This window comes from Lampetra fluviatilis, unplaced genomic scaffold (genome assembly GCF_964198595.1).
Source record: "Lampetra fluviatilis unplaced genomic scaffold, kcLamFluv1.1 SCAFFOLD_846, whole genome shotgun sequence".
NCBI lineage: Eukaryota > Metazoa > Chordata > Hyperoartia > Petromyzontiformes > Petromyzontidae > Lampetra > Lampetra fluviatilis.
Window position 1 is genome coordinate 450 of NW_027620865.1, and position 13721 is coordinate 14170.

A 13721-nucleotide genomic window follows, 5' to 3' on the forward strand; every position below is an offset into this window, starting at 1 on the left:
CACCCACTCACTCACTCACCCACCCACTCACTCACTCACTCACCCACTCACTCACTCACTCACTCACCCACTCACCCACCCACTCACCCACCCACCCACCCAACCATCCACTCACCCAACCACCCACTCACCCACTCACTCACCCACTCACCCACCCACCCACTCACCCACCCACCCAACCATCCACTCACCCAACCACTCACCCACTCACCCACTCACCCACCCACCCACCCAACCATCCACTCACCCAATCACTCAACCACCCACTCACCCACCCACTCACTCACCCACTCACCCACCCACTCACCCACCCACTCACCCACCCACCCAACCATCCACTCACCCAACCACCCACTCACCCACTCACCCACCCACCCACCCAACCATCCACTCACCCACCCACTCACCCACCCACCCAACCACCCACTCACCCACTCACCCCAACCATCCACTCACCCAACCACCCACTCACCCACTCACCCACCCACTCACCCAACCACTCACCCACCCACCCACCCACTCACCCACTCACCCCGTGTGTGGGTGTGGGTCGTCTCCCCTCTAGGTCCGCTCTGGAGGGAGACCGCCTCCTCGTGGTGCAGAGTGGCTCCAGCTCCCCCTGCCTCGACCTCAGGTGGGGGGGGGGGGGTCTGGGGGGAGGGGCTAGGGGAGGGGCTGGGGGGGGGCTAGGGGGAGGGGCTGGGGGAGGGGCTAGGGGGAGGGGCTGGGGGAGGGGCTAGGGGGAGGGGCTGGGGGGAGGGGCTAGGGGGAGGGGCTGGGGGGGGGCTAGGGGGAGGGGCTGGGGGAGGGGCTAGGGGGAGGGGCTGGGGGGAGGGGCTAGGGGGAGGGGCTGGGGGGGGGCTAGGGGGAGGGGCTGGGGGGAGGGGCTAGGGGGAGGGGCTGGGGGGGGGGCTAGGGGGAGGGGCTGGGGGGAGGGGCTAGGGGGAGGGGCTGGGGAGGGGCTAGGGGGAGGGGCTGGGGGGAGGGGCTAGGGGGAGGGGCTGGGGGAGGGGGCTAGGGGGGGGGGCTGGGGGGAGGGGCTGGGGGGGGGGCTAGGGGGAGGGGCTAGGGGGGAGGGGAGGGGCTAGGGTGGTGGTGGTGGTGTTGACATTCTGATGTGTCTGTGGTGGTGATGTTGGTGTTTATAATTTAGGGTTTTTTTAGCTGATTGTAATCACCAGCGAAACGTGGGACTACTACAATTTCAAAACGCCGTCGATTCTCTCTTCAGCACAGCGGTGGGCTAAAGAAGTGAACGATTTTGTCGTTTGCAAAACGTGACACTTTGTTTACCCTACTACTTGAACGCCTTTTGGCGTCATCTGGTCCAACACCATGTGAGACTAGGCTCTAAGGAAAGCTGTCTCGGGTGTGGACCAATCAACTTCAAGGACCATGTGAGACTAGGCTCTAAGGAAAGCTGTCTCGGGTGTGGACCAATCAACTTCAAGGACAGTGCATATCATTATCATCATCAGAGTGGTTTCTTTTTGTTTGCATTATGACTGCTTGTGTTGCGGTTATTGCAAACATGATGCCTTGTATAAAGGTGTCAGTTTTGTACCAGTTGAAAGGGTAAAAAGCTACTACTATATTTTGCTACTGGTAAAGGAGGTCTCATAGTGTAAATCCTTTACCCTGAGCTCTCATACTCTGATGGTGCGTTGTCTTTGAGTTGTGCGCCTTTTGGCGTCATCTGGTCCAACACCATGTGAGACTAGGCTCTAAGGAAAGCTGTCTCGGGTGTGGACCAATCAACTTCAAGGACCATGTGAGACTAGGCTCTAAAGAAAGCTGTCTCGGGTGTGGACCAATCAACTTCAAGGACCATGTGAGACTAGGCTCTAAGGAAAGCTGTCTCGGGTGTGAACCAATCAACTTCAAGGACCATGGGAGACTAGGCTCTAAGGAAAGCTGTCTCGGGTGTGGACCAATCAACTTCAAGGACAGTGCACATACATTATCAGAGTTGTGTGTTTTGTTTGCATTATGACTGCAGGTATTGTGGTCTATGCAAACATGACTCCTTGTCAAAAAAGGTGTCCGTTTTGTTGCCAGATAGAAGGGTAAAAAACCAATTACCATGGTGTTGGTGTTGTCCATTGTGGTGACATTTGCTGTGTCTGTGCTGTGTGTGTCTGTGCTGTGCGTGTCTGTGCTGTGCGTGTCTGTGCTGTGTGTGTCTGTGCTGTGTGTGTCTGTGCTGTGTGTCTGTGCTGTGTGTCTGTGCTGCGCGTGTCTGTGCTGTGTGTGTCTGCGCTGTGTGTGTCTGTGCTGTGTGTGTCTGTGCTGTGTGTGTCTGTGCTGTGTGCGTCTGTGCTGTGTGTCTGTGCTGTGTGTGTCTGTGCTGCGCGTGTCTGTGCTGTGTGTGTCTGTGCTGTGTGTGTCTGTGCTGTGTGTGTCTGTGCTGTGCGTGTCTGCGCTGTGTGTGTCTGTGTGTGTGTGCGTCTGTGCTGTGCGTGTCTGTGCTGTGCGTGTCTGTGCTGTGCGTGTCTGTGCTGTGTGTGTCTGTGCTGTGTGTGTCTGTGCTGTGTGTCTGTGCTGTGTGTGTCTGTGCTGCGCGTGTCTGTGCTGTGTGTGTCTGTGCTGTGTGTGTCTGCGCTGTGTGTGTCTGCGCTGTGTGTGTCTGTGCTGTGTGTGTCTGTGCTGTGTGTGTCTGTGCTGTGTGCGTCTGTGCTGTGTGTCTGTGCTGTGTGTGTCTGTGCTGCGCGTGTCTGTGCTGTGTGTGTCTGTGCTGTGTGTGTCTGTGCTGTGTGTGTCTGTGCTGTGCGTGTCTGCGCTGTGTGTGTCTGTGTGTGTGTGCGTCTGTGCTGTGCGTGTCTGTGCTGTGCGTGTCTGTGCTGTGTGTGTCTGTGCTGTGCGTGTCTGTGCTGTGCGTGTCTGTGCTGTGCGTGTCTGTGCTGTGCGTGTCTGTGCTGTGCGTGTCTGTGCTGTGCGTGTCTGTGCTGTGCGTGTCTGTGCTGTGCGTGTCTGTGCTGTGCGTGTCTGTGCTGTGCGTGTCTGTGCTGTGCGTGTCTGTGCTGTGCGTGTCTGTGCTGTGCGTGTCTGTGCTGTGCGTGTCTGTGCTGTGCGTGTCTGTGCTGTGCGTGTCTGTGCTGTGCGTGTCTGTGCTGTGCGTGTCTGTGCTGTGCGCGTCTGTGCTGTGTGCGTCTGTGCTGTGCGTGTCTGTGCTGTGCTGTGTCTGTGCTGTGTGTGTCTGTGCTGTGTGTGTCTGTGCTGTGCGTGTCTGTGCTGTGCGTGTCTGTGCCGTGCGTGTCTGTGCCGTGCGTGTCTGTGCCGTGCGTGTCTGTGCCGTGCGTGTCTGTGCCGTGCGTGTCTGTGCTGTGCGTGTCTGTGCTGTGCGTGTCTGTGCTGTGTCTGTGCTGTGTGTGTCTGTGCTGTGCGTGTCTGTGCCGTGCGTGTCTGCGCCGTGCGTGTCTGCGCCGTGCGTGTCTGCGCCGCGCGTGTCTGCGCCGCGCGCGTCTGCTTGGTCAGCCGTGTGGACAAGCGTCTGTGCGTGCTGGTGACCCAGCGCGGCGTGGACCTGCTGCTGGTGGAGGGGATGGGCCGTGCGGTGCACACCAACTACAGCGCCAGCCTGCGCTGCGACGCACTCAAGCTGGCGGTCATCAAGAACGCGTGGCTCGCTCGTCGCCTGGGCGGGAGCCTCTTCAGCGTGGTCTTCAAGTACGAAAGGAGCACTCATCAGCCTCCTCCGCCGCCGCCACCGCCGCCGCCGCCTGCAACCTCCTTCTGACCATCGACTCGGGTCTCTCGGTAAAGTCGTCACGTAGAAGGGAAAGTTAAAATAAAATAAAAAAAACGTTGTAAATTAATAAAAATGCAGCGTGGTAACGTAATAAAAATAAAACATGATAAAATAATAAAAATAAAACATGATGAAATTAGAAAAATTATACATGATAAAATTATAGAAATAAAACAATAAAATAATAAAAATAAAACATGATAAAATAATAAAAATAAAACATAATAAAATAATAAAAATAAAACATAATAAAATAATAAAAAAACAACATAATAAGTAGACAGACCATTCAGACGCTGTCTACTTGACAGACCTGTTCTTCTTCACCTGAGGACGGCTGCTTGCGTTGTGGCCGAAACGTCGTGAGAATTATTTTATTATGTTTTATTTTTATTATTTTATTATTTCCCTTCTACGTGACGACTTTACCGAAAGAACCAAGACGATGAATCCCTGCTGCTGCAGTCACGAAAGAAGCTTTACATCGAAATGTACTCCCCCTGATCCTCAATCTGCTTGGAGCCTTTCGACTGGAGGGTCCAAGCATCGGCCATCTTACGTGAGGGCGGCGGGGGGGGGGGGGTCGAGGCGGCCATCTTACGTGAGGGGAGTCGCGGCGGCCATCTTACGTGAGGGGGAGTCGCGGCGGCCATCTTACGCGAGGGGGGAGTCGCGGTGGCCATCTTACGTGAGGGGGAGTCGCGGCGGCCATCTTACGTCAGGGGGAAGTTGCGGTGGCCATCTTACATGTGGGGGAGTCGAGGCGGTCATCTTACGTGAGGGGGTAGAAGGGGGAGTCGAGGTGGCCATCTTACATGAGGGGGAGTCGAGGTCGCCATCTTACGTGTGGGGGAGTCGAGGCGGCCATCTTACGTGTGGGGGAGTCGAGGCGGCCATCTTACGTGAGGGGGAGTCGCGGCGGCCATCTTACGTGAGGGGGAGTCGTGGCGGCCATCTTGCATGTGGGTGAGTCGAGGTCGCCATCTTACGTGTGAGGGAGTCGCGGCGGCCATCTTACGTGAGGGGGTAGGGGGAGTCGAGGTGGCCATCTTACATGAGGGGGAGTCGAGGTCGCCATCTTACGTGAGGGGGAGTCGTGGCGGCCATCTTGCATGTGGGGGAGTCGAGGCGGCCATCTTACGTGTGGGGGAGTCGAGGCGGCCATCTTACGTGAGGGGGTAGAAGGAGTCGAGGTGGCCATCTTACATGATGGGGAGTCGCGGCGGCCATCTTACGTGAGGGGGAGTCGCGGCGGCCATCTTACGTGAGGGGGGAGTCGCGGCGGCCATCTTACGTGAGGGGGAGTCGCGGCGGCCATCTTACGCGAGGGGGGAGTCGCGGCGGCCATCTTACGTCAGGGGGAAGTTGCGGTGGCCATCTTACGTGAGGGGGAGTCGAGGCGGTCATCTTACGTCAGGGGGAAGTTGCGGTGGCCATCTTACGTGAGGGGGAGTCGAGGCGGTCATCTTACGTGAGGGGGTAGAAGGGGGAGTCGAGGTGGCCATCTTACATGAGGGGGAGTCGAGGTCGCCATCTTACGTGTGGGGGAGTCGAGGCGGCCATCTTACGTGTGGGGGAGTCGAGGCGGCCATCTTACGTGAGGGGGAGTCGCGGCGGCCATCTTACGTGAGGGGGAGTCGTGGCGGCCATCTTGCATGTGGGGGAGTCGAGGTCGCCATCTTACGTGTGGGGGAGTCGCGGCGGCCATCTTACGTGAGGTGGTAGGGGGAGTCGAGGTGGCCATCTTACATGAGGGGGAGTCGAGGTCGCCATCTTACGTGAGGGGGTAGAAGGGGCAGTCGCGGCGGCCATCTTACGTGAGGGGGTAGAGGGGGACGTTGCGGCGGCCATGTTTGACGAGTAGGGGGGGGGGGGGAGTGGTCATGCCGGCAGCTGATTGGCGGGGCCGGTGGGTGTGTCCACGTGACCCCAGCAACCGTTGCCACGCCCTTCAGTTCTCGCTGCCAACGAGAGTACCACACACACACATGCACTACACACACACACTGCACACACACACATGCACTACACACACACACGTGGCACACACACACACACACGTGGCACACACACACACACACGTGGCACACACACACACACACACGTGGCACACACACACACACACGTGGCACACACACGTGGCACACACACACTACACACACACACGTGGCACACACGCATGCACTACCCACACACACATACACGTGTATGAACACACACTACACACTCACTACACACACACACATACACGTGTATGAACACACACTACACACTCACTACACACACATACACCACACACACTACACACACACGTGGTACACACACACACTGCACACACACACGTGGCACACACACACACACGTGGCACACACACACACACGTGGCACACACACACTACACACACACACGTGGCACACACACACACACGTGGCACACACACACACACGTGGCACACACACACTACACACACACACGTGGCACACACACACACACGTGGCACACACACACACACGTGGCACACACACACACATGTGGCACACACACACACACGTGGCACACACACACACACGTGGCACACACACACACTACACACACACACGTGGCACACACACACACTGCACACACACGCTACACACACACTAGTACACACACACACACTACACACACACACGTGGCACACACACACTGCACACACACACGTGGCACACACACACACACGTGGTACACACACACGCTACACACACACTACACACACACACTACACACACACACGTGGCACACACACACTGCACACACACACGTGGCACACACACACACACGTGGTACACACACACGCTACACACACACTACACACACACACTACACACACACACGTGGCACACACACACACACACGTGGCACACACACACACACACGTGGCACACACACACTACACACACACACGTGGCACACACACACACACACGTGGCACACACACGTGGCACACACACACTACACACACACACGTGGCACACACGCATGCACTACCCACACACACATACACGTGTATGAACACACACTACACACTCACTACACACACACACATACACGTGTATGAACACACACTACACACTCACTACACACACATACACCACACACACTACACACACACACGTGGTACACACACACACTGCACACACACACGTGGCACACACACACACACGTGGCACACACACACACACACGTGGCACACACACACACACGTGGCACACACACACTACACACACACACGTGGCACACACACACACACGTGGCACACACACACACACGTGGCACACACACACACACGTGGCACACACACACACACGTGGCACACACACACACACGTGGCACACACACACACTACACACACACACGTGGCACACACACACACTGCACACACACGCTACACACACACTAGTACACACACACACACTACACACACACACGTGGCACACACACACTGCACACACACACGTGGCACACACACACACACGTGGTACACACACACGCTACACACACACTACACACACACACGTGGCACACACACACACACGTGGTACACACACGCTACACACACACTACACACACACACTACACACACACACGTGGTACACACACACGCTACACACACACTACACAGGTGGTACACACACACACTACACACACACTACACAGGTGGTACACACACACACTACACACACACTACACACACACACTACACACACACTACACACACACACTACACACACACTACACACACACTACACACACACACGTGGTACACACACACGCTACACACACGCTACACAGGTGGTACACACACACGCTACACACACACTACACACACACTACACAGGTGGTACACACACACACTACACACACACACTACACACACACACTACACACACACACGTGGCACACACACACGCTACACACACACTACACACGTGGCACACACACACACACACGTGGCACACACACACACGTGGCACACACACACACGCTACACACACACTACACAGGTGGTACACACACTACACACACACACGCTACACACACACTACACAGGTGGTACACACACTACACACACACACGTGGCACACACACACTACACACACGCTACACGCACACACACTACACACACACACTACACAGGTGGCACACACACTACACACACGCTACACACACACACTACACAGGTGGTACACACACACACTACACACACGCTACACACACACACTACACACACGCTACACACACACACTACACAGGTGGTACACACACCACACACACTACACACACACACGTGATACACACACACGCGTGCGAGGGAGTGGTGGGTGTAGTGGTTAGCGCTACGCTGCGCGACCCGGGTTCGATTCCCGCTCACGGCCAACACCACCGGTGACGATTATCTGAACCGGTCCCGGGCCTCCCCTAGGTCGACTCAGCCTCAAATGAGTACCTGGTGCGGTGTGTAAACATCGCTAGCACTGGGGAGACAAAGGCGGCCGGGCGTGGTGCTGGCCACCCCACCCCCTCGTGTGCCACTGTGCCGGCCTTCATAGGTGCTCGCTAACAGCACTTGCCCCTACAGTCTGTTAAGGCTACACGGGGGATCTTTGTGTGTGTAGGTGTGTGTGTGTGTACTAGTGTGTGTGTGTAGGTGTGTGTGTGTGTAGGTGTGTACTTGTGTGTGTGTAGGTGTGTACTTGTGTGTGTGTGAAGGTGTGTGTGTAGGTGTGTGTGTGTGTGTACTAGTGTGTGTGTGTAGGTGTGTGTGTGTGTGTAGGTGTGTGTGTGTGTACTAGTGTGTGTGTGTAGGTGTGTGTGTGTGTACTAGTGTGTGTGTGTAGGTGTGTGTGTGTGTGTGTACTAGTGTGTGTGTGTAGGTGTGTGTGTGTGTACTAGTGTGTGTGTGTAGGTGTGTGTGTGTGTACTAGTGTGTGTGTGTAGGTGTGTGTGTGTGTACTAGTGTGTGTGTGTGTAGGTGTGTACTTGTGTGTGTGTACTAGTGTGTGTGTGTAGATGTGTGTGTAGGTGTGTGTGTGTACTAGTGTGTGTGTAGGTCTGTGTGTGTGTACTAGTGTGTGTGTGTAGGTGTGTGTGTAGGTGTGTGTGTGTACTAGTGTGTGTGTAGGTCTGTGTGTGTGTACTAGTGTGTGTGTGTAGGTGTGTGTGTAGGTGTGTGTGTACTAGTGTGTGTGTGTGTGTACTAGTGTGTGTGTGTGTGTAGGTGTGTGTGTACTAGTGTGTGTGTGTGTACTAGTGTGTGTGTGTAGGTGTGTGTGTGTGTACTAGTGTGTGTGTGTGTAGATGTGTGTGTAGGTGTGTGTGTGTACTAGTGTGTGTGTGTAGGTGTGTACTAGTGTGTGTGTGTGTGTAGGTGTGTGTGTACTAGTGTGTGTGTGTACTAGTGTGTGTGTAGGTGTGTGTGTGTGTGTAGGTGTGTGTGTGTGTAGGTGTGTGTGTGTAGGTGTGTGTGTGTAGGTGTGTACTAGTGTGTGTGTGTGTAGGTGTGTGTGTAGGTGTGTGTGTGTGTACTAGTGTGTGTGTAGGTGTGTACTAGTGTGTGTGTGTGTAGGTGTGTGTGTGTGTACTAGTGTGTGTGTAGGTGTGTGTGTAGGTGTGTGTGTACTAGTGTGTGTGTGTGTAGGTGTGTGTGTGTGTGTACTAGTGTGTGTGTGTAGGTGTGTGTGTGTAGGTGTGTGTGTACTAGTGTAGGTGTGTGTGTGTACTAGTGTGTGTAGGTGTGTGTGCGTGTGTACTAGTGTGTGTGTGTGTACTAGTGTGTGTGTGTAGGTGTGTGTGTGTGTACTAGTGTGTGTGTGTAGGTGTGTGTGTGTGTACTAGTGTGTGTGTGTAGGTGTGTGTGTGTGTGTGTACTAGTGTGTGTGTGTGTAGGTGTGTGTGTACTAGTGTGTGTGTGTAGGTGTGTGTGTGTGTACTAGTGTGTGTGTGTGTAGATGTGTGTGTAGGTGTGTGTGTACTAGTGTGTGTGTGTAGGTGTGTACTAGTGTGTGTGTGTGTGTAGGTGTGTGTGTGTGTACTAGTGTGTGTGTGTAGGTGTGTGTGTGTGTACTAGTGTGTCTGTGTAGGTGTGTGTGTGTGTGTAGGTGTGTACTTGTGTGTGTGTACTAGTGTGTGTGTGTAGATGTGTGTGTAGGTGTGTGTGTGTACTAGTGTGTGTGTAGGTCTGTGTGTGTGTACTAGTGTGTGTGTGTAGGTGTGTGTGTAGGTGTGTGTGTGTACTAGTGTGTGTGTAGGTCTGTGTGTGTGTACTAGTGTGTGTGTGTAGGTGTGTGTGTAGGTGTGTGTGTACTAGTGTGTGTGTGTGTAGGTGTGTGTGTACTAGTGTGTGTGTGTAGGTGTGTGTGTACTAGTGTGTGTGTGTAGGTGTGTGTGTGTGTACTAGTGTGTGTGTGTGTAGATGTGTGTGTAGGTGTGTGTGTGTACTAGTGTGTGTGTGTAGGTGTGTACTAGTGTGTGTGTGTGTGTAGGTGTGTGTGTACTAGTGTGTGTGTGTACTAGTGTGTGTGTAGGTGTGTGTGTGTGTGTAGGTGTGTGTGTGTAGGTGTGTGTGTGTAGGTGTGTACTAGTGTGTGTGTGTGTAGGTGTGTGTGTGTGTAGGTGTGTGTGTAGGTGTGTGTGTGTACTAGTGTGTGTGTGTAGGTGTGTGTGTAGGTGTGTGTGTGTACTAGTGTGTGTGTAGGTCTGTGTGTGTGTACTAGTGTGTGTGTGTAGGTGTGTGTGTAGGTGTGTGTGTACTAGTGTGTGTGTGTGTAGGTGTGTGTGTACTAGTGTGTGTGTGTAGGTGTGTGTGTACTAGTGTGTGTGTGTAAGTGTGTGTGTGTGTAGATGTGTGTGTAGGTGTGTGTGTGTACTAGTGTGTGTGTGTAGGTGTGTACTAGTGTGTGTGTGTGTGTAGGTGTGTGTGTACTAGTGTGTGTGTGTACTAGTGTGTGTGTAGGTGTGTGTGTGTGTGTAGGTGTGTGTGTGTAGGTGTGTGTGTGTAGGTGTGTACTAGTGTGTGTGTGTGTAGGTGTGTGTGTGTGTAGGTGTGTGTGTAGGTGTGTGTGTGTGTACTAGTGTGTGTGTAGGTGTGTACTAGTGTGTGTGTGTGTAGGTGTGTGTGTGTGTACTAGTGTGTGTGTAGGTGTGTGTGTAGGTGTGTGTGTACTAGTGTGTGTGTGTAGGTGTGTACTAGTGTGTGTGTAGGTGTGTGTGTAGGTGTGTGTGTGTGTGTGTGTACTAGTGTGTGTGTGTGTAGGTGTGTGTGTGTGTGTACTAGTGTGTGTATGTGTGTGTGTACTAGTGTGTGTGTGTAGGTGTGTGTGTGTACTAGTGTGTGTGTGTGTAGGTGTGTGTGTAGGTGTGTGTGTGTACTAGTGTGTGTGTGTAGGTGTGTACTAGTGTGTCTGTGTCTAGGTGTGTGTGTAGGTGTGTACTAGTGTGTGTGTGTGTGTGTGTAGGTGTGTGTGTAGGTGTGTGTGTAGGTGTGTACTAGTGTGTGTGTGTAGGTGTGTGTGTAGGTGTGTGTAGGTGTGTACTAGTGTGTGTGTGTGTGTAGGTGTGTGTGTGTACTAGTGTGTGTACTAGTGTGTGTACTAGTGTGTGTGTGTAGGTGTGTGTGTAGGTGTGTGTGTGTGTACTAGTGTGTGTGTAGGTGTGTACTAGTGTGTGTGTGTAGGTGTGTGTGTGTACTAGTGTGTGTGTAGGTGTGTGTGTAGGTGTGTGTGTGTAGGTGTGTACTAGTGTGTGTGTAGGTGTGTGTGTAGGTGTGTGTGTGTACTAGTGTGTGTGTGTGTGTAGGTGTGTGTGTGTGTACTAGTGTGTGTGTAGGTGTGTGTGTAGGTGTGTGTGTACTAGTGTGTGTGTGTAGGTGTGTACTAGTGTGTGTGTGTGTGTAGGTGTGTGTGTACTAGTGTGTGTGTGTAGGTGTGTACTAGTGTGTGTGTGTGTAGGTGTGTGTGTGTACTAGTGTGTGTGTGTGTAGGTGTGTGTTTGTACTAGTGTGTGTGTGTGTACTAGTGTGTGTGTGTAGGTGTGTGTGTGTGTGTACTAGTGTGTGTGTGTGTGTACTAGTGTGTGTGTGTGTAGGTGTGTGTGTGTGTACTAGTGTGTGTGTGTGTAGGTGTGTGTGTGTGTACTAGTGTGTGTGTAGGTGTGTACTAGTGTGTGTGTGTAGGTGTGTGTGTAGGTGTGTACTAGTGTGTGTGTGTGTGTAGGTGTGTGTGTAGGTGTGTGTAGGTGTGTGTGTGTACTAGTGTGTGTGTGTAGGGGTGTGTGTGTGTGTACTAGTGTGTGTGTGTAGGTGTGTGTGTGTGTGTACTAGTGTGTGTGTGTAGGTGTGTGTGTGTGTGTACTAGTGTGTGTGTAGGTGTGTGTGTGTACTAGTGTGTGTGTGTGTACTAGTGTGTGTGTGTAGGGGTGTGTGTGTGTGTACTAGTGTGTGTGTGTAGGTGTGTGTGTGTGTGTACTAGTGTGTGTGTAGGTGTGTGTGTGTACTAGTGTGTGTGTGTGTACTAGTGTATGTGTGTGTAGGTGTGTGTGTGTACTAGTGTGTGTGTGTAGGTGTGTGTGTGTGTGTACTAGTGTGTGTGTAGGTGTGTGTGTGTACTAGTGTGTGTGTGTGTACTAGTGTATGTGTGTGTAGGTGTGTGTGTACTAGTGTGTGTGTGTGTGTACTAGTGTGTGTGTGTGTGTACTAGTGTGTGTGTAGGTGTGTGTGTACTAGTGTGTGTGTGTAGGTGTGTGTAGGTGTGTGTGTGTGTGTACTAGTGTGTGTGTGTGTAGGTGTGTGTGTGTGTGTACTAGTGTGTGTGTGTGTAGGTGTGTGTAGGTGTGTGTGTGTGTGTACTAGTGTGTGTGTGTGTAGGTGTGTGTGTGTGTGTACTAGTGTGTGTGTGTACTAGTGTGTGTGTAGGTGTGTGTGTACTAGTGTGTGTGTGTGTAGGTGTGTGTGTAGGTGTGTGTAGGTGTGTGTGTAGGTGTGTGTGTGTGTGTACTAGTGTGTGTGTAGGTGTGTGTGTACTAGTGTGTGTGTGTGTAGGTGTGTGTGTAGGTGTGTGTGTAGGTGTGTGTGTGTGTGTACTAGTGTGTGTGTGTGTAGGTGTGTGTGTAGGTGTGTGTGTGTGTACTAGTGTGTGTGTGTACTAGTGTGTGTGTGTAGGTGTGTGTGTAGGTGTGTAGGTGTGTGTGTAGGTGTGTGTGTGTGTGTACTAGTGTGTGTGTGTGTAGGTGTGTGTGTGTACTAGTGTGTGTGTGTGTAGGTGTGTACTAGTGTGTGTGTACTAGTGTGTGTGTGTGTGTACTAGTGTGTGTGTGTGTAGGTGTGTGTGTAGGTGTGTGTGTAGGTGTGTGTGTGTACTAGTGTGTGTGTGTAGGTGTGTGTGTAGGTGTGTGTGTGTGTACTAGTGTGTGTGTGTGTGTGTAGGTGTGTGTGTGTGTACTAGTGTGTGTGTGTGTGTGTAGGTGTGTGTGTGTGTGTGTAGGTGTGTGTGTAGGTGTGTGTGTGTGTAGGTGTGTGTGTGTGTGTACTAGTGTGTGTGTGTGTAGGTGTGTGTGTGTGTGTGTACTAGTGTGTGTAGGTGTGTGTGTGTACTAGTGTGTGTGTGTAGATGTGTGTGTGTACTAGTGTGTGTGTGTGTAGGTGTGTGTGTGTGTGTACTAGTGTGTGTGTGTGTGTGTAGGTGTGTGTGTAGGTGTGTGTGTAGGTGTGTGTGTACTAGTGTGTGTGTGTGTACTAGTGTGTGTAGGTGTGTGTGTACTAGTGTGTGTGTGTGTGTACTAGTGTGTGTGTGTGTGTGTACTAGTGTGTGTAGGTGTGTGTGTACTAGTGTGTGTGTGTGTGTACTAGTGTGTGTGTGTGTACTAGTGTGTGTGTGTGTGTACTAGTGTGTGTGTAGGTGTGTGTGTGTACTAGTGTGTGTGTACTAGTGTGTGTGTGTGT

General features: G+C 52.8%; 1 protein-coding gene and 1 long non-coding RNA gene across 2 annotated transcripts; both read left to right on the forward strand.

The window, feature by feature from the left end:
• The first annotated feature begins 563 nt into the window (after positions 1–563).
• LOC144954453 (uncharacterized) lies at positions 564–3811 on the forward strand. The gene is made up of 2 exons (XR_013641197.1): positions 564–634; positions 3475–3811. It is a non-coding gene; the product is annotated as an uncharacterized LOC144954453 (long non-coding RNA).
• Positions 3812–5631: 1820 nt separating this feature from the next.
• On the forward strand, positions 5632–9568 carry LOC144954454 (uncharacterized). Its single transcript, XM_078884954.1, has 3 exons — positions 5632–5721; positions 7188–8587; positions 9396–9568. Exons 1-2 carry the CDS (start codon positions 5632–5634, stop codon positions 8175–8177), a joined length of 1080 nt encoding a protein of 359 aa, XP_078741080.1. The 3' UTR covers positions 8178–8587; positions 9396–9568.
• Positions 9569–13721: the final 4153 nt, after the last annotated feature.